The sequence below is a fragment of the Lissotriton vulgaris genome, chromosome 5 (assembly GCF_964263255.1).
Source record: "Lissotriton vulgaris chromosome 5, aLisVul1.2, whole genome shotgun sequence".
Lineage (NCBI taxonomy): Eukaryota > Metazoa > Chordata > Amphibia > Caudata > Salamandridae > Lissotriton > Lissotriton vulgaris.
This window is the reverse complement of record NC_141693.1, coordinates 80304752-80326117: the sequence shown is the minus strand read 5'-3', so window position 1 is coordinate 80326117 and position 21366 is coordinate 80304752. Positions and strand designations below refer to the sequence as shown.

At 43.3% G+C, this 21366-nt stretch overlaps 1 protein-coding gene across 1 annotated transcript in view; it reads right to left on the bottom strand.

Moving 5' to 3' along the window:
* LOC147710247 (E3 ubiquitin-protein ligase TRIM39-like) overlaps positions 1-21366 on the bottom strand; it is a 133859-nt gene that overhangs the window by 60057 nt on the left and 52436 nt on the right. Inside the window, exons 4-5 of the mRNA XM_086920920.1 lie at positions 10798-10820; positions 2456-2505 (exon numbers count right to left, since the gene is read on the bottom strand). Of these exons, the coding sequence (XP_086777046.1) occupies positions 2456-2505; positions 10798-10820 (73 nt within the window). The remainder of the gene's footprint in view (positions 1-2455; positions 2506-10797; positions 10821-21366) is intronic.

Here is a 21366-nt window from a genome sequence, read left to right as displayed (position 1 = left end):
TCGTTACCTCTAGTAAGCCCCACACCACTGGATTGCTGAGTGGAGAGAGGCCACACCCCATTTTTACACCACTCTATGAACACACCTCCTGGCGCAGAGCTGCTTGGGGGTTATAATCCACTTTAGTCCTGAGGTCCTCAGTACACAAGGGTACCTCATCACCCCACCAGCAGTAGCAGAGTGGTGTAAAAAGGGACATGGCTTCAAACCACCTCTCAGCAATCCCACTGTGTGAGTCTTACTGGAGGTCCCTGGTGGCCTAGTTAGTTCTCAGGGACCCTCAGTAGCAATGGGAACTTAATCCCCCAACGGAGAGTGTGCCAGGAGGTGTGTTTGCAGAGTCATGAAGGGAGGGGGCGGGGTCTCCAGCGAGTTACCATTTTTTCAATGTATTTTTATTTTAATAGGGGGGGCTGGGTGGCACCCCTTCTCTTGTGCCTTTTGGGCTCAGGGTACCCCATTCCCCCAAGACCTGAGCCATTTCGTTTTGTTTTTTAAAGGAGGGAGTGTGAGGTCCCCATCCTGAGGCCGATTACGGCACAAGGACCCCATCCCCGGGGCCCGACAAAAATTTATTTTTGGGAAGCGGGCTGTGTGGCCCTTCTTCCCTGGGCCACTCTGGGCCCCAGGGACCCCTTCCCCCGGGCCTGGCTAGACGTTCTTTAAATATTGGAGGGGGGCCGAATGGCCCCCCTCCTGAGGCCAATTTCTGGCTGCATGGTTCCCCATCCCAGGGACCCGGCATTATTTTTTTTAACTAATTACAAAACAGAGGGGGGCCCGCGGTCCCTGCCGGCTACTCACCCCCTGCGGGAGCCGGCACTGCTTTTGAACAAGGGGAGCTGCAAATATGCAGCTCCCCTTGTCCAAACAAATTCTGCTTCGCTTCCAGGAAACAAGAGCAGAAGTTTGCAATGATAGGGCGGGGGCAGTGCTCCCGCCATGCCATTCTAATCTGCAATGTCCCGGAAGTGGGCACTGCAGGACGTTGCTGGAGCCGGCCCTGGGGGTGGCAGTCCCCAGGGCCAAGGAGGGCCCAAGGATTGGGGCCGACCGAACACCCTTCCTTAGTGTTTAAAACCCCGGGGAGGTGGTGGTCCTCGTGAGGCCCCCCCCACCCATAATAAAGGATTGCTTCAGGGAGGTGGCGGTTCCCGGGGCTTGGGGGGGGGCCTGCGAGGCTCCCCCGTCCATAATAAAGGATCGCCCCGGGGAGTAGGCGGTCTCCGGGACTGAGGGGGGGCCCCGTGAGGCTCCCATGCCCATAATAAAGGATCGCCCCGGGGAGGTGGCGGTCCCCGGGGCTGTGGTGTTCCCCGCACAATAATTCTACATTGCCCCCAGGACCTGGCCCACCCGAGTGCTTCTAGAAAATGAAGCGCTGGAACCCACAATTTGTTTTTTGGGTTTTTTGGCGGGATTCGCAAACTCAGCTGAATCCAAGCGATTTTGGGAAAAAATATGCTTTTTTGGGCCCTGGAGTTCCTGTTGGACACCCTGAGCAGGTCTAAGGGGTCAGGGTGTTTCTACCCTGCACCCTTTCTTTCATTTTTAACCTTTTTTCCTTGTTTAACCGATTAACAGTTTGTCTTGTCTGTGTTCATACGCTGACGTTTTGTTATAGTGGCAAGCATAAAACCCTATTTTAATATTAGATATTACGATGTCGATGTACACCAAGATATATGTACCTATAAAAACAAACTTGCCTTCCATTGTTTAATTTAACCAATGTGACACTCCTCCCCTCCCCCCCTTCAATCCAGAGTCAGAAATACATGGTTAGGCAGGCCCTACCACCTAGCTTTGAAGCAAATGATTGACAGATCTAAGGTGGAGGGAGGGCACATAACCTATACACAGAATGCATGCATAGGAAAGCCCAGATTGATCCAACAGGTAGGCAGCAACACCACAATCGTTTCAGGAGATTGGCCCCAATAAAACACGTTTGGCCAGAGGAGCGGGCATTCTCAAAAACACCACAAAGTCAGATCCCACACTAAGTTAGAAACACACAGCCTATCAGAACACAGCACGTACATTAGACGCAGTGATCATTCGCTCTTCATGCCGGACATCTGGACACGTACCCACTGGCGCTCCAGTATGTTCACACAAGGACAAGGCCGACTGGCGCTTCTTATCAACCCCCGGCTTCATGGCCCCATAACTAGGATTAAATTATGGTTGCAAAAGAAATGCATAAATCATTTTATGATGCTTAATGTAAAGTAAAAAAGGACGGCCGAAACCAATGTGCTTTGAAACAGTTTTAAGACCCCCACTCGGTTGCCTGATCTCTCGGCCGCTGCGTTTAATTAAACTGTGCTTGTTATTCCAAACGCCTCTAGTCTTTCATTTTATTAAAAGGTACATTCACATTCGAGTAACACATACCATATCATTTTCATGAACAGTAACAAACACAAATAATCAACACAATGATTTTTACCTTTATAGCTCTTCACCACCTCTGGGCACTGAATCCTCAATGTGTTGCACCTGTAACAAGACACAAATCATCTTAATATTAAAAAAGCAATGACAGCTACAGGAACAAAGGATGAACATCGCTTAAGACCTGTGTTTGAAGTAAGATTCAATATTAAGTGGGAGTCACTGCTTATACACAACAGTCAAAGCTCCAACGATATCCAAAAGTGCCTTTCATATTTTACTAGCAGCCCGCCCCAGAGTTGCCTGGGGCAGAAGGGGGCTGGGGGCAGCATTTCAGGCTTACGTGCACTCATGGCTCCTGCCCGTCCCTCCGCCCGTCCCTCTGTGCGCGCCCGCGGCTCTTGGCTGCTTCACTTACCTCACCCGCCGGCGTTGCCCGGGGCAGAAGGGGGCAGGTGGCAGCATTTTGGGCTTGTGTGCACTCATGGCTCCCGCCCGTCCCTCAATGTGCACCCGCAGCTCTTGGCTGCTTCACTTACCTCACCCGCAGCTCCTCCCCGCGCTGCTGATTTTACCGCTCAACTGCTCCTCCGCTTCTCGCTGCTCCTCACCGCTTGACCGCCGCTCGCCGCTCCTCCCCGCGCTCATGTCCTCCGCTCTTCCTGTTGCTCCTGAACGCCGCTCCTCCCCGCGCTCCCGATGTCATCACGCAGACGTCGCGGCCGGCGCTACTTGCAAGGCACTACTTTCTTTTTATTTCAAACTTTTTTAAACAACGTATACTTTTTATTTTTATATAGCCTATGTCCTTCTGCTTGCCCAGAGGTTTTCAAATATGTCTTGGGTGTTTGGATTGGTGGTGTACTTTTCGAGTTTACCTGGCTCAAAGAACACAGTTCTCTCTTTATAATAGTAGTATAGATAGCGATATTTATCGCTAAGTATGGTTAGAGACAATTTTTTTTATCGCTAAGCATCGCCTATTTTTATCGCTTAGGAACCTTGCTATTATTAAGGTTTATCTCCTAAGTGATAAAAATCGGCCGAAATGCATGAATATCGCTGAAAAGTCAGCGATATTCATGCATTATCGAGCTAATGCTCTTAGCCATGTTATCCACCTCCCATTGGATAACATGGCTAAGAACTGCTCCTGGGCAGGTGTTAGCTTTTGGAGATATTCGCGCTTAGTGCGAAAATCTCCAAAAGTTGATAATAGGAGATAGCGATGTTAGCGACTGTTTCCAGTCTCTAACATCTTGGCACGCCCACTTTGCATGCCATTAGTGATAAATATCACTGACATGCAAAGCGGGGCCCAAGATGGTCGCTATCTCCTATTAGCTGTCGCTAACTGGTGTTAGCGACAGCTTGGTAATAGGGAGATCATTTTATCTCCGCTTTCTTGGCTTTTAAAGCCAAAAAGCGGTGATAAACCCCCTTGTACATATAACCCACAGTTCTCTCTTTATAATGGTAGTATAGATAGATATACGCACGCACGAATATGTATGCATGTATGTATGTAAAAACACATTTGCAAGGCTGTGCATAAACCGGGACAGGCCAGGCCAGGCCAGACCAGACATAGAAGTAAGACTAAAAAACTTTAGTTCTACTTTTATTTCTAGCCTGTCCCGGTTTTTGATTTTCAAAATCTGGTCACCCTAATTGTAATCGTAGCTAGATAATGTACTGTGTTTTTATGCATATAATGAAATTAGTGTGCAGTTTGGATGTAGTTCCCAATATTGCCCACGAGATGGCAATATGGGACCATAAATATTTGCTCACTTTTAAGTCGCCATGCAAACTTGTGCTGTCGTTACAATGTTCTGTCCTTTTCCCTTTATTACCAAAAGCCAGTTTTACAACTTGCTTCAAACATCACCTGCTTTTAAAGGCCTGCGGCCGTTAGCTTTCCTCACATGCCGCAGGGTCAACATGGGAGGGATTTAGAAATGCACTCCGAGTGGAGCCATCATTCGAAGCAGAGTAAATGTTTATACCAGACGAGGTTAATGTAAATGTGGCAGAAACTTCCGTCGGATGCATGCATTAGACACCATTAAGTAGGCAATGCATAGAGAAGATGTGAAGGCATGCATGCTGATAGGGGAGGTAAGCATACAATTTAAGAAGAAATGTATGGAAGGTGGGAAGTGGTTTATGTGAGTCAGAAAAAGATGTGCGTATCAGGGAAGAGGTTTATGGACAATGAGAAGTCCTTTCGGCTAGGAACACATTCATGCAAGATGTTTATGTAAACCTTGATCTACGTAGGAGGAATGAAATAAGAGATGATCTATGCACAAGGAAGGGACTGTCATCGCGAGCCGGCGGAACTACAAAAATGGCCGCTGTGATGTCATTTTGTAGTCCCGCGGGCCGTTTTTTCACCGATGGTCAGTGTTGGCAGCTCAAAGGGCAGTGAGTTATAAAATACGAATAAACAGACTCTCGCTAGTAAGAGCGATAGTTTCCTTGCAGGCATCAGCCAATACCTTATAAAAACGGGGCAGATATAAAACGAAGAAAAAGTATCCCCTTTGCTGAAACAAAACTAAAACGCCCAGGTTCTTTCCCGATGTCATCACGCAGACGTCGCGGCCGGCGCTACTTGCAAGGGACTACTTTATTTTTATTCCTAATTTTTTAAACCACGTATATTTTTTATGTTTATATCGCCTATGTCCTTCTGCTTGCCCTGAGGTTTTCAAAGAGGTCTTGGATGTTTGGATTGGTGGTGTACTTTTTGAGTTTACCTGGCTCAAAGGACACAGTTCTCTCTTTATAATAGTAGTATAGAGTATAGATGATCGGATGTGGGGGCTCAAAGGCAGATGGCTCAGGGGGGGATCAGGATGCATCAAGGGAGGCCCCGGAGTGCCAAGGTGTGGGTCTTTTAAGCCCAATGGTTAGCTCAGTGAGAACAGAGTTAACAGGTTACATCTGCTCCAGGTGGGGGTTGTTCTACAGACCTGATAAATTACTTATTGATTGGGGTAATGTGTTTTCCGACTACCACCCAACCACAACACTGCCACACTCAATCCACGCCATTGTAAACCTTTGCCATTTTCATAAAAAGGCAATGAAAACACTTGAATTTTGACGACTAAAATGCAAAAGAATAATTATTTAACTTTAGCTCAGAATTTGCGTAGAATCATTCAACTCAAAAATTTTCTCAAAAACTGTGCAATGACTTAGTGGATTGTTTCTCCTCCAAAAACTACAACTGAACACCTACTGCTCAACATTTTCAATCAATCACTTCTACAAGTCACGGCCCAAGCAGCTTTCAAATTAGGATACTTTCTCCCTCTATTGTCAACAAAACCAGGGCTAGATCCTTCTAAATACTTGTAACTTTTATTCAGTCTTTTTAACCGGCAGCTGGCAAAATGATTGAATCCGCTGCAACAAAGCAATTCTGCATTTTCCCAGAATCTAATAACACCCGAGATTACACATTTCACTCAAATAGAAGCACCAGGAGTGTTCTCCTTGCAGTGCTGATCACCTTAGATGTCTGCGGATTTCGACAGTGCCAATGACGTAACTTTATTACAATAGCGGCACTCAACACAGTAAACCATTATCTACCGATTTAGAAACTTCAGGAAGCCTGTATAGGTGGGACGGTGGTCAAGTGGTCCATCTCTGTTCTTTCTGGTGGAATCCAAAGAAGAATCTCTAGGTCCTTTTCTGACAATCTTTTAATCATCTGTGTGTCTGGTAGATTCCTGGCTACCCTAATCCAATCTCACAGAATTATAATTACATGTGAACTGATGGTACACAAATGTAGATTAGATTTAGTGGTCGGTGTGGAAAGAACCTATTACTTTCGATAATGCATGGGCCACCAGACACCGGCAAATCAGACTCTGATCACTGGCAAATGCTCCTCTCTGTTGCACTTTTCTCCATGATCTTCCAATTTGGTTCTTTGTCCCACCCCGTGAAACTCGGTAAAATGCTTGGGATTCCATACGAGTACCTTATTACAGATGGATCCTCAAGAATCTGCTTTTACCTCCATCTGACCTTCAGTGGAGTCTGCAGTCACTGCACAGCAAGATCTGCACTCTCAGGCTTCAGACTGGACTATTGCAATCAAATCAACTTTGCTGCAGACATCCCAAGCAATTCAAAACCAAGCATCCCACATATCACCCAATCATTGTCAAGTTACCCCTCTTTGAGGTCTCGTCCTAGATTTCCCTTTCAAGCCAGCATCACCTTCACAGTGCTCTGCATATTCCATCAAACATAACAAGGTACCACCCCTAATACCCTTGTGGTCGCGCTTACGCTTTATGGAAATATTTGTTCGCTCATTCAGATCTGTCAATGCATAAAAACCTACTCTCCTCCATTCACCTAAAAATTATGAATTATTCCCACATTTAGAAAAAGTTGTAAAGGTGGTTGTGCTTTTCCTGTTTTGCCCCAAAGCTCTGGAATATTTTCTCATTACATCTTAGCTCTGTCCCTTCACATTTGTACTTTAGACATAACCTAAAAAAAACAGCTTTTTAGCCAATTTCTTGACTAATTCATCGGTCATCTCTTTTTCATAATAGTTCCTTAGTATCTTGTGTATTATTGCGCGTAGGAGCACTATGGTCACTGACGGACTCCATAGCCTAGTGATGTAAGTGATTGGGTGTGGTTGATAAAATTAATGATGCAGTACGTTTCAGTTAGAGGTTAGACTCTGAGGAATAAAGACGTGTAATACCAGGCTGTGTGTGTGGTGTAATTCTTTCACATGCTACTGGGCCAGGGAGGATTTCATTACTGGTGACGAGATAGCGGATATGACAACCCCGTAACCCGAAGAGTCGAGAGTGCTCTCCCAGAGAGTTTGCCAAGGTTCTTCAAACTTGTCGTGCGTGCCACATGTGCCTCAGTCGAAGTGAGAATCACTGTCTGGCGTATGTGGAGTCAAAGAGCAACTCCAGCCAGTGTAAGACCTTTGGAGAAGGTTAACGCCCTTAGCAAAATTTCATTTGTCGTAGATCAGAAAATTATTAATACGACAGAGATAAGAGGTAAGATGCCAGAACCTAACAAAGAGTGGTCATTCATACAGAACACCAACGCTAAAGGCAGTGACAACCAGGTACTGAAAGAGCAACAAGCAGTGGCTGCACAGTGCAAAATAACACTGCGATCAGAAATAGATAGAGGGGCAGAAGTGTTAAAAGGCAGAGGAAGAATACTCTAGAGCCAGAACTCAAGAGCTCATCTGATGGGTACAACAAGCTAGACCCAGTCTAAAGACCCTCCTCCCAGCCCTCTTATAAGAGTTGGTCCGCACCGGAATCCAGAGGAACCACTATAAATCTGGTTATTATTTCTCTAGAACCGTGCATGGATTACTACACAACCTCTGTTACTGCAAACTCCATCATCACTGCCCTAGCACTTTGGAACACAAACCCCTCAGAAAATGGATCCGCGTCCCAGTGGTCATCTCAGTACATTGAAAGGAACCACCGCCATTTATTATTCTCCATCCACTTTTGACATTAGTGTAAGATGGATATACTTCTCTGTTGCGTTACTTCTTCTCGTTTCCATAAATGCATATTATATATATATATATACATATTTTAATCTATATTTCCTCCATAGACGGATTCAAATGGTCGGCCATTTTGGATGAGAAAGGGATGAGGATTGAGAGCGAGGCAGAGAACGAGAACGAAAGATAAGAGTTACAGTGAGAGAGAAAAAAGGCGGTCATCTCAAAATTTGGCAGACTGAGCACTGCTGGGATGCGGAGGCGATGTCCTCCATCATTCCGATGGACACTACTCCGCCCATCAAACCCTAAATCAAGCCATAAGTTCCCAATGATTCCCTGTGGAGAGTGGAGGGGACAAACCAGCTCAGCTCATATATGGCTACTTCTGTACATTAACAATGCCGCTTTGACGAACTGTTTGGAAGGCAAGCACATCTTTTACTTCCTTTCAAGTGTATCTGCAAAAGGCGAGTTGGCCTGGTCAGAGCACCCAGACCTGAGAAATGGAAAATCACCTTATCTGCCTTATTGGCGGGAAAAATATCAAAATGGGAGTTTTAGAATAAAAATTAGCGATCAAGAACAAATTAGTTAGCAGTGGCATTAAACAGTATTTAATCTTGTAAGCTTTAAGCCTATCGCTTTCTCACACACACAAACACACACACACTTCATGTTGACATTCAGTCGGCCTGGCTTGTATGAAACTTTTTGTTTTACACAAAAAGTTGGTCCACACATCAACAATGAGGGTGGATCGTACACTGTCCCTACCTGGACTTTAATCCAGTTTTTTGCCCTGGAAACCCAATGGTGTTATCTGCCTCCCTAGAAGCCATCTATGATTAGCTCAAGTGGTTTAAGCCCCCTGGACCCTCTGGGCCAATCCACTGAGCCATTTCCCCATAACTACTAAACTCTACAAATGAAAGGGCTGATAGAACCGAAGAGTAGAAACAAGATAGCAATAGCTGCCGCAACTGAACTGCCAGCCATCTGGTCCTCAATACACAGACCAACAATCCCGGGTCGGCTTCCGATCAGATGGCCCGTACCAGCCACCAACCAGAGAGCCAGGGCACACAAGAGCCCCCAACCAGAGTGTCAGGGCATACAGGAGCCGCCAACCAGAGGGACAGGGCACACAGGAGCCGCCAACCAGAGGGACAGGGCACACAGGAGCCGCCAACCAGAGGGACAGGGCACACAGGAGCCGCCAACCAGAGGGACAGGGCACACAGGAGCCGCCAACCAGAGAGCCAGGGCACACAGGAGCCACCATCCAGAGCACCAGGGCACACAGGAGACACCAACCAGAGTGCCAGGGCACACAGGAGACACCAACCAAAGTGCCAGGGCACACAGGAGACACCAACCAGAACTGTCAAAGGCTAGTGCATCCTGACACAGCCTTACAGAGTGTAGATTCTTGTAATACTAGATCTGGGCCCTGACACTGTACAGGCTTAAGGAGTGTAGACTCCTGCAATACGACGCCCGACTCAAATGGTGCAGGCTTACAGGATGTAGACTCTGTAAGTCTCTGCCATGCCAGGCATGGTATAAACAGAGTGTGGGAGCCCTGAACTATGCAATCTCTCAGGTCATATCCTTGATAATATATAACTGTGTGCCTCGTCATTTCTGGAGTCCTGAATTTAGGGCCAGACACTCTGATCTGTGCGAGGTGCAAGCTGTGGCTCCCTGATGAATGGACTCTGAGGCGGATCACCGGAGCTGAAGGGTTCTATGGGGACAGCAAAATGAGGACAAGAGGAGGTGGCAAGAATTGTATCTTTCACCCGCAGGTTTCACGGCTCTTTTATCTCCACAACGTGTCCAGGCTCTGGGAAGACCGTGAGGATCCCGATGTGGGTGACCGGTCAGACCGGTCAAACAGGTCACACGAGCTGGTGACACTGGAATCTTGTGCTGGGGCCAGACATCCCCAGACAGCCCGTGTTTGGGCACCAGAGACCACTGGAGCGAGCAGAGGTGAGTGACGCAGGCCTGAACAGAAAGGTAGGTGCCGCTCAGATGCATTTATGGGACAATCCTACCACCTCTCTTCGCTACACAGACTACGAGCAACAGTCCGGCAACGCCCGACTGCAGAGGTTCGGTGGTAAAGTTTTGGAAAGATGTAATGTTGATGATGCTACTGAGCATGCGCAGCACCAAGGATCAGGCCATTTCAGACGCCAGTGGTCACCCTAGGATCTGCTCCCATTGGTTTAATCCGAGTGATGTCATTGGTAAAGTTAACAACAACTAAAAGCCTGCACAAGAGGTTCTTATCATTGGAGCCAGGTAGTAAGTGATTGTCTTTGATTTCAACACCGTGGTGAGACAGAAGAGCATCCACTAGACTTTACTCCAGGCTGTGAGCCGGGCACCTCTAGGGATTAGATGGAATTCCCCAAAGAAGGAGCCTGAATATGGATTGAATTAATTTCCAATTACGATGGGGAGCACTGAAGGGATGTGTTAATTGTGGTCGGGGCATCTTTTTGATGAACTCTGAATTGAGGAAAACCTGAGGGGGCTCCCAGAATGTACTTAAGGTTTCCGTGCGATCAGGGCACTTTTCTGAGGACTTCAGGTAGGTTTACAAGATTTGGGAGGACAGAAGTTTATAATTGTAGCAATTATTTCTGGGCTAAGTGAAGTTTCCTGAGGACTCAGAAGGATTTTGGAAAATTAAGGAAGTTTAAGGGAATCGAAATAATTTCAGACACAAAGTTATTTTATGGAGATCCGACACTAACACTTTGTGTGAGCTCTGTATTGGCATTCACACAGCAGCACCGAGGCCTGCTCCTTACACACTGAGGAGGATAATAAACCAGCCTTACCTGCTCAGGGTGCTTCTGAAATCCTGCAAAACAGAGAAACAAACAGAGAAATCAGCTTCCACAGAAGAGGTCAAAATGTGGCAGTATTTTTAGGAGGGAAACACGTCATTCTATAGTTAGAAAACATTAAGGAGCCATTCCTGTTGCTGCCTGTAATCATGTGACAAGAGTCGTATAGCACAGCACAGTCTGTAATATTGTGAATGGGAACACATGACACAGCATAGGGTTTGGTCTAACATGACTAAGCATAGTTTGTCAGGTGTATCAAAAACAAGAGAGTCATCCGCATGATGATCAAGGAGGGATGCCCATCAGTCACCACACGGAACCGCCCTTCATCATTTGGGATTCCACCAAGACCACTGCTGGGATAGCCAATCAACTATCACGGTCGGGGGTCCGGATGTAGGAAGGAGCTCCACCGCCGATCAGTGAGGTCTAACTGGGGTCTTGCTTCTCAGGTTCTGAGGATGAGAATATCAAAACTTGGGGACTGATGTTGCAGTACTCAAAAAGTGTTAAAATAAGAAAAAACTAGTGAATGTAAAATAGGATAGGGGGGTACTTATAACTTTATTCCGGTGTTACCCTGCCTTCCAATGTTAAAAAGTAGTAGTTAGTGACAGTCAAAAAATATAAAGACTGTCTAGATGTTCAATGTGGTCGACATGTTTCAGCAAATTAAAGACATATTCGTCATTGCTTTCTTCAGGACCATGTTAACTAATAGCTACTGCAAACTAAGTGATAGTTGTATTCACTAAGTGCTCAAAATCAAAATAAGATACAGAGGTCACCTGATGTCACTAGGTGTTCTGCTCCTTCTTAACATGAATTCTAGAGAAAGAGGAAACAGAAAGGTTTGATGGATGCAGTCAAGGTTGGTCTGTTAGAAAAACAGTTTAACATTAAATTCATAGTTATGATTAATAATGAGTAACAACACAGTATACTAAATGACTAATAATGAAGCGCATACATATAATCATTGGGCCTAATCTGTTGACTACCAATGAAGAAATTTAGCCCCATCTTACCATTTTTGTAAGAGGTATAGACCTCACCCCACCTGGCCACGGCTCAGGAAAGAGGAGAAGCACCGCTCTGAGATAGAAAGAGATGTAAATAGGCAAGCATTAATACACTCAAGCTACCGGTTTACTCCAGGAGTCGAAGTAGCGCGTGTCAAGCCAGGGAATTGCTCACTCTCAACACACATACATAACAGCATATATATAAATGGCTAGAAATGTGCCATCACAAAGTAAATGCTTAAGTGAATAAGGCTCCATAGTGTTGTTGTTGCTCCCTCAATCTCAAAGAGAATGGAGAAAACTAAGCCCACACATTATTTATATATCTACGTATTCAAGAATCAAGCCTGTACTGTGTGGTTGAACCGCTTGAAAAGGCAAATTCATTCAAGTTAAGTGTTGTCCGTGTCTTCTCACTGGCACACACATTATCTCCCTCATTCAGCGTGTCACACACACATAAGGAAAAAAGCATTTCCAGACCGCAAGATGACCCGGTGAACCGCTGGAAATGGCAAATTCATCATTCAAGTCACGTGTGGTCCGTTGTCCGTATCTTGTCACTGACACACACATTGTCTCCCCCATTCAGCGTGTCACACACAAGCATAAGGAAAAAGCATTTCGAAAAAGCATTTCCAGACCGCGAGATGACCCGGTGTATACTCCTCACCTGTCCGTCGGTACTACAGCGTCGGCATCCAAGCCGATCGGGGAGGTACCGGCGGAAGGTCTGAAACCCGTTATATTGTGTCGTCTGATTGGTCCTTCAGTGCTCACTTGGTGGCTTCTCATAGCCGGGATGTGAGTTCTCTTCTAATTGGCTGAAGAGAACGGACTAATCGCCAATCAGGATGCCAAGGCAAGATAGAAAATTAGAATATAATGTCTTTTTTTCTTTTTTACCGAGGTGTTTCTATACTGACTTGGGAGATCGTGGACTTTAACACCTCCAAAATGATAGGCATGCTGTATATTCTATCTTGCCTTGAAGTTTGATTGTGTTTTCAGTCATCAGCGATTCTAACTAATAAAGTTATTTAAAGTTCGTATGCACGGCAGTGTTTACAAATTGCAGCATGCCTTTCGATAAATATGGCATCCTTATTGGCGATTAGTCCGTTCTCTTCAGCCAATTAGAAGAGAACTCACATCCTGGCTATGAGAAGCCACCATGTGAGCACTGAAGGACCAATCAGACGACACAATATAACTGGTTTCAGACCTTCCGCCGGTACCTCCCTGATCGGCTTGGATGCCGACGCTGTAGTACCGACTGACAGGTGAGGAGTATACACCGGGTCATCTCGCGGTCTGGAAATGCTTTTTCGAAATGCTTTTTCCTTATGCGTGTGTGTGACACACTGAATGGGGGATACAATGTGTGTGTCAGTGACAAGACACGGACAACGGACCACACGTGACTTGAATGAATTTGCCATTTCGAGCGGTTCACCGGGTCATCTTGCGGTCTGGAAATGCTTTTTTCCTTATGTGTGTGTGACACGCTGAATGGGGAGATAATGTGTGTGCCAGTGAGAAGACACGGACAACACTTAACTTGAATGAATTTGCCTTTTCAAGCGGTTCAACCACATAGTACAGGCTTGATTCTTGAATACGTAGATATATAAATAATGTGTGGGCTTAGTTTTCTCCATTCCCTTTGAGATTGAGGGAGCAACAACAACACTATGGAGCCTTATTCACTTAAGCATTTACTTTGTGATGGCACATTTCTAGCCATTTATATATATGCTGTTATGTATGTGTGTTGAGAGTGAGCAATTCCCTGGCTTGACACGCGCTACTTCGACTCCTGGAGTAAACCGGTAGCTTGAGTGTATTAATGCTTGCCTATTTACATCTCTTTCTATCTCAGAGCGGTGCTTCTCCTCTTTCCTGATCCGTGGCCAGGTGGGGTGAGGTCTATACCTCTTACAAAAATGGTAAGATGGGGCTAAATTTCTTCATTGGTAGTCAACAGATTAGGCCCAATGATTATATGTATGCGCTTCATTATTAGAGTCATTTAGTATACTGTGTTGTTACTCATTATTAATCATAACTATGAATTTAATGTTAAACTGTTTTTCTAACAGACCAACCTTGACTGCATCCTTCAAACCTTTCTGTTTCCACTTTCTCTAGAATTCATGTTAAGAGGGAGCAGAACACCTAGTGACATCAGGTGACCTCTGTATCTTATTTTGATTTTGAGCACTTAGTTGTATTCACTATCACTTAGTTTGCAGTAGCTATTAGTTAACATGGTCCTGAAGAAAGCAATGACGAATAGGTCTTTAATTTGCTGAAACATGTCGACCACGTTGAACATCTAGACGGTCTTTATATTTTTTGACTGTCACTAACTACTACTTTTTAACATTGGAAGGCAGGGTAACACCGGAATAAAGTTATAAGTACCCCCCTATCCTATTTTACATTCACTAGTTTTTTCTTATTTTAACACTTTTTGAGCACTGCAACATCAGTCCCCAAGTTTTGATATTCTCATCCTCAGAATTTGAGAAGCAAGACCCCAGTTAGACCTCACTGATCGGCAGTGGAGCTCCTTCCTAAATAAGGATCCCCGACCGTGATAGTGGATTGGCTATCCCAACAGTGGTCTTGGTGGAATCCCAAATGATGAAGGGTGGTTCCGTGTGGTGACTGATGGGCATCCCTCCTTGATCATCATGGGGATGACTCTCTTGTTTTTGATACACCTGGTTTGAAGTTTCTATAGGGTACCCTGTTAGGATACATTGTGTGCTAGACCCTCCAATATTTTTGTTTTTGATATTTATGTAGGGAACATGTTGGAGCGTGGTCTTTAAAATTCCCTTTGGTCCCAACTATCTGTTTATTGTTTAAGCATAGATTGTGACATTCTGAAAGTGGTCCCATTACACAGCAGAAACTGATCTCCTTAATGGGAATCACAAACCATAACACAGTCTGCTAATATGAATGGGGTCATGTCACGCATTGTATGATGTTTTCAACATGGTCACATGACACAGCAGTGGGTGATATGAATGACTTCACATTACACAGTCTTTTATATCCATTAGGATAATGTTTCACAAAAGGAGAAATAAGGGTTATAACAGTATCACAGCTCATGACATAGACATCATGAAACAGTTCTTTCAGAAAATTCAGCCTTTATTCTCTTTTCTTGAACTTTAAAATCAAGGACAAAGACACATCTAAGGACACAGCCAACACATTTCATCCCTGAACATAGGGACTTCTTCAGGGCTGTGGTAAAACATATAAATAAACCCTTTAGACTAATCTAACTAATAACATTCTCAGATTTCAATAACAGCAACAGAAAATCATATAGACAACAAAAGCCTACATGAATTCTAAAACATTTAGAAGATATTTCTATACACAAACTTAAAGCCCATATTATGTCTGAAATACTAAAATAACTAACATAATGAGTCAGATGGCATTAATTTTCTAGTCATCCAGACATGATAATTACCAGAAGGTGACAAAGAAGAAAAGTCAGCATATGGAGATGTAAGGCGGTGACAATGTCTCTAGAGTAGAAGTAACAGAAAGCTACTTAAAGTGCCTAAACGTATTGGGTAGCTACCACCAAGATTTAAAAGACTATTGATCGTACGATAATTACATACTGCTGAATGAAATAGAACAGTCTAAATGTCATCTGACATGAGTGTATGGCTACAAGAATATAAACATTCAGGAAGTATACGCACTCAATGCTATTCAGATAAAGTGGTGAAATTCATTTAGTCCCTGGTCCAATGTACATAACCGTGAAATTCATTTTGTTTCACATTGTCTAAGTAGACGTTCCTAACTCTAACATATATATGGATGAAGGCTTTGCTGGTGATGTGCTGACTCAGTGGAAACTAGACCAATTGGTGTTAAGGTCAAATAAGGGATACATGGCAGAATGTTTACATAAACATAGAGGCTAATGGCAATGACAGTGTGTCTGCATAAACACAATGAAGCACAGACATTCTATCCCTCACACTCAATAAATATTTTGGTGTATAAACATACTATGATGTTTTGGAATCATTATGAAGACTTGATCGAATACCACAGGAAGGTTGTTATATCATTTTGGCATTTTACCACTTAAGTTATGAGATTTAGGTTTGTATACAGAAAAACCTTCTAAATGTTCTAGAATTCATGTTATCTTTTATTGTCTGTATGGTTATTTTCTGTTGCTCTTATTGTAATTTGTGTATTTCTTTTGTTAGATTTGTCTAAAGTGTATATTACCTACTGGCGGTCGCCAGTAGGTATATATAGTTAGGATTTTTTTCTCTATGGGATTTTTGAAAATTCTATGTCTAATAACTTTGGCGTTTGTGGACGGAATTGGCTGAAATTTTCAGGAAAATGGAACATTTTGTTTCTGAGCAGCCCCTGACAATTTGGGGGGGGTTTCATCAAGAGGGGGGCTGAGAAAAAAGGGGGGTCCCAAAACGCATTTTTCCCATGTTAATTTCTATAGGGCGGTTGGCCTCACTTTTAGCTCGAACGGCTGAATGGATTTGCACGAAACTTGGCAAAATTGTAGGGACTGTTAGCCCGATGTGCCTTTGCTAGGTCTCAATATATGTGCTCCAGTGGGTTTTGAGTAATTTAGGTTAAAAAAAAAGATATATATCTGGGCGGAGCCTAACCACACATCTGATCTGATTGGCTGTCAGCACTTCATCCAAGAAGTGTTGGCAGCCATCTTGGGACCAATATACATGATAGCACCTCATTAAAAAGCATTGTAGTTAATAGAGGGTTTTAGGACTTTAGTTACATTATAAATCATTTGTTGATGGTACCATACTCGTTTTAGGAATTGTGGTGGGTTCTAAGGTGATTTTACCATGTGAAAAAACCTTCTGCTGTGATATCATGAATATTGTTTGAAAGAAAACTAATATCTCATGATTTTCCCACAGTGGTTTGGAAGGGGATCTATAAGCTAAACTGAAAGCATATTTTCTGTAAATTCACATTATCTTTCTCAGTCATGTGAAAATGAAGTCTGACATTCTCAGTAAAACATGTACATCCAACAAGGACAGAGACTGTCAGTTGATTCCTTTGTGTTCTACTGCAGCCTCCTATAGTGTTCTAAAGAACAACTAGAGCGCAAACAGTCCTACTTATTACAAAGGTATGGCACACCTGAAGCCATCTTGATTGGAATAAAGTGGTAACTCTTAAAACATTTAATTTAAAAAGAAACAACATGAGGGGGTATATTTTGCCATAGAAAGTATGATTAGTGCTGCAGAATTAAAAATTAGGGCACATTTTGAGTGACTTCTCAAATCCTTTTCTATTTCATTAAAACATTCTGACATGCAGTCTCCCAAAATGGCCACCAGAGACAAAGAGCCCAAATGTAGCCCAAATATCACCCAGATGTAGCCCAAGTATAGCCCAATGACAGAATGTTCCAGAGTGTTCTAAAGAACAACTAGAGCGCTAACAGTCTTACTTATGACAAAAGTATGGCACAACAGAAGCCATCTTGATTGGAATGAAGTGGTAAGTCTGAAAACACTCAATTTAAAAAGGAACAACATGAGGGGGTTAATTTTGCCATAGAAAGTAGGATTAGTGCTTCAGAAAGAAAAATTAGGGATCATTTTTGAGTGACTTCTCAAATCCTCTTCTATTTCATTAAAAAAATTCTGACATGCAGACTGAAACATGCACTTTGAATGCCAGCAGCAGACGTCCCTGGTGAGCAGTAGCTTTACTACAGTGATCTAATGTGCAACTAGAGTGCTAACATTCAGAATTTATGGCAAATGTCTGACACATCTGAATGCCTTCTTGATGGAACCAAAGTAAACAAGCATTGAAAATGCAATAGATCTCGCCCTCGTTTAAGTTAAAGCCATTCTGTTTGTAATGAGGTGGCTTTTTAGCTTTGCTTTTATTAGTGTTTTTTCAACTTTCATGTAAATAACATGCATCTGTATGCATATAAGTATATGTATGCATGCATTTATGTTTGTATTTATATAGATATACAGATGATATATGTTTATATATGTATGTATATATATATATATATATATATATATATATTCACTGAAAAACCCATAGGCGATAGACCATATATAGTTAGGAATTAGCATTTACAAAACCTTGAAAATTCACTGAAAAAACCATAGGTTATAGGCCATATATAGTTAGGAATTAGCATTTACAAAACCTTGAAAATTCACTGAAAAAACCATAGGTTATAGACCATATATAGTTAGGAATTCGCATTTACAAAACCTTATTTTACTCACACAAAACCATTGAAATTCCATATATAGTTAGTTGCACTAACTATATATCGCGCACCCGCAATCCACTGCTGATGATGTCACATATTACATCATTCATGACATGGTCAGTGACATCACTGATGACATCACTGATGACAACATCCAGTGACTGTATGTTTCTGTAAAGTTAAAATATGTCTTACATATTGAAGAATGAGTGGATGTATAAGTGTCTGGATGAAGGATTTAGTAGGTGCATGACTGACTGTATGAGTGAGTGATTAAATGTGTCTCACTGAGTGTATGGGTTAGTGACTAAACCGTCTTAATTTGTGCATCATTATGTCTGTTGTTCTGTAAACTGTTGCATGTGTTGATAAGTAGCTATATGAGTAACTATATGGGTTATTGATTGGTTGCCCAAGTATTTGTATGGGAGACTGAGTGTGTGTGTGGGTGGCTGGGAGGTGTATGACTCTGTGCATAGATGTGTGAGCAGTTGATTCACTAGATGTATGGTTTCTAAAGTGCATGTGGAAACAGCTGTATGGGCGGTTGACTGTGTGCATGAGTGTATTGGTGAGTGAATGGATATCTCAGTGCTGCATGTCAAAGTAAGTACACATGTAAAACACAGTACATGTGAGAGTTGACATATATAAATAACTGTGCATAGGAGCCAGTGAATGTGTGAGTGGCTGTATGGATCATTGTGAACTTGTATCAGGGATTGTATAAGAGAGTAAATATGTGTTAGTATATGTTTGAATAAGTAAAGTTTGTATAACTGTATAGTTGAGGAAATGGAGGTGTGATTGATTCTTTGCATGACTGACTAGGTGTGTGAGTAACTCCATGGATGAGTGACAGTCTGTGAGTGTCTGTTTACACTGATTGTATCTAAGGTTATATTAGAGTCTGAAGAGGTTCATCGTATTATCACATGAATGATATCATCAGTGATGTGATCAGTAATGTCAAATGAGATATCAGTGATGTCATTTGAGATGTCATCAGTGATGTCATTTGAGATGTCATCAGTGATGTCACTGACCATGTCATGAATGATGTAATATGTGACACCATCAGCAGTGGATTGCGGGTGCGCGATATATAGTTAGTGCAACTAACTATATATGGAATTTCAATGGTTTTGTGTGAGTAAAATAAGGTTTTGTAAATGCGAATTCCTAACTATATATGGTCTATAACCTATGGTTTTTTCAGTGAATATATATATATATATATATATATATATATATATATATATATATATATATGTTCTACAACAGCCCTGAAATGGCCCCTATGTTCAGGGACGAAACGCGTTGGCTGTGTCCTTAGATGTGTCAGTGTCCTTGATTTTAAAGTTCAAGAGAAGAGAATAAAAGATGAATTTTCGGAAACAACTGTTAGTGATGTCTGTTTCATGTGCTGTGATACTGTTATAACCCTTTAATTAATTAATTAATTAATTAATTAATTGCAGGTTTATATAGCGCTAGGATCGACTCCCGGAGGAGTATCTCCGCGCTTCGACCGCTGCGAAACCCTTCCTGGCTTCCCTGAGAGATGGTCCCTTAGTGGGTATCTCCAGGGTGAGACCAGGCATCCCCGGCGGTCTGGTGGGGCCGTTAGTGAAGATGAGGCAAGCTAATGCCCAGAGTTGCCGAGTGTGATCGCTGATCAAAGTGGGCACCGAGGCGAGAGAATTATCGAGTCCGCTGACCCTGGTCCAGAAACCTGCCGCGTCGGGAATCGAACCCTGGTCCCGGGCCGTCCTCTGCTCTCGGGTCTGCCGCCTCTAACCAGTGAGCCACACTACTTCACCTTATTTCGCCTTCTGTGAAAAATTATCCTATTGAACATAAAAAGGTGTAATGTGTGGGTATGCTCCTCTCACACTTTTGCAATTGTTAATTTTATGGTCACTTTGAATGATTGGTCCTAAGATTGAGCATACTTTCTGACTAAGGGAACAATGCAGAGTGCGGTGAACACTATATCACAATCGTTCTGGTCTCTCTTTGTTCAAAACATGGCACAGTCTGATACTCTAAAAGTCAAAGATAACGTTTTCACACAATATTCTGAAAAGATTCACATAAACCAGCACAGTCTACGATTTTCTGAATGCGGCCACATGTCACAGTCTGTTATATTGTAAATAGGGTTACATGACCCGTATGTCTGTTATATTCTAATCAGTGTCGCATGACCCCCATACATGGTGAATTTCATATAACATTACTAGATATGATTGATTCCCACTCATAAGAGATGTTGATCTTCTAGGTGATATCCCAACCACTGAGAAGTACATCCCCCCTTCCAGGGTGAAGACTGCCTTGTGGGGTCCTCAGCAGAGAGGAGTGTTGACTGAGAAGCAGTGCAAGGAAAGTGGGTCATAATCTGGTGGAGATACTGCATCTACCTCGACACAGGAGTCCAGCTCACTGAGCAGAAGAGGTACTAGATGAGTGCCCTGCAAGAGCAGGTACGAACAGAAAAGTGGCCTAAGAATGGCGGCCCGGCAGAAGGAGTACTAAAAGACTGTCAAACGCAGGAGGTAAGAGCAGAGAGGGGACTAAACGACTGCCGTAAAGGAGATGGTACGAGCATAAGGGGTACTAGAGGAATGCCCTGCAGTAGAAGGTATGAGCAGAAGAGGTACTAGAAGAGGCCGTGCAAGAGAAGGTATCAGCAGAAGGTGTACTAGAAGAGTGCCCTGCAGGAGGAGGTGCAAGCAGAGGGGTTACGAAGAGGTAATACAAAGTTTATTAGGATAATTATTCATAAACTATTCTAAACAATAAAACAACCGTACATTCTAAAATTGCTTTAGGACACCCACTGGCCACCCCGACACGGTCCACCCATCCTTCCAACTCTTTTTGGACTGTCTGTATAAAACTTGCAATTTCCACTGGCACATCGAGATAACGCATTTTGGACAACAGTGCCATAGTCTCCAGCCTTTGATGTGTTACAAGGGTATCAAAAACTTAATAGCAGCAGAAATTTAAAAAAACACAGTCCTTAAGTACACGAGACAAGGAGCATCTTACATTCCGAGGACATGTACAAAATCCATTACCATTCCTGATCACATTGCACCAGGTACGGGATGAAAAGAAGGGGTTACGCCCCATTCACTTTTAAAAGGTTGTTTCGGAATCTGGGCCAAATAGGGGAAGACCATGTCCTGGCCACGGGTATTTAATGAGAGG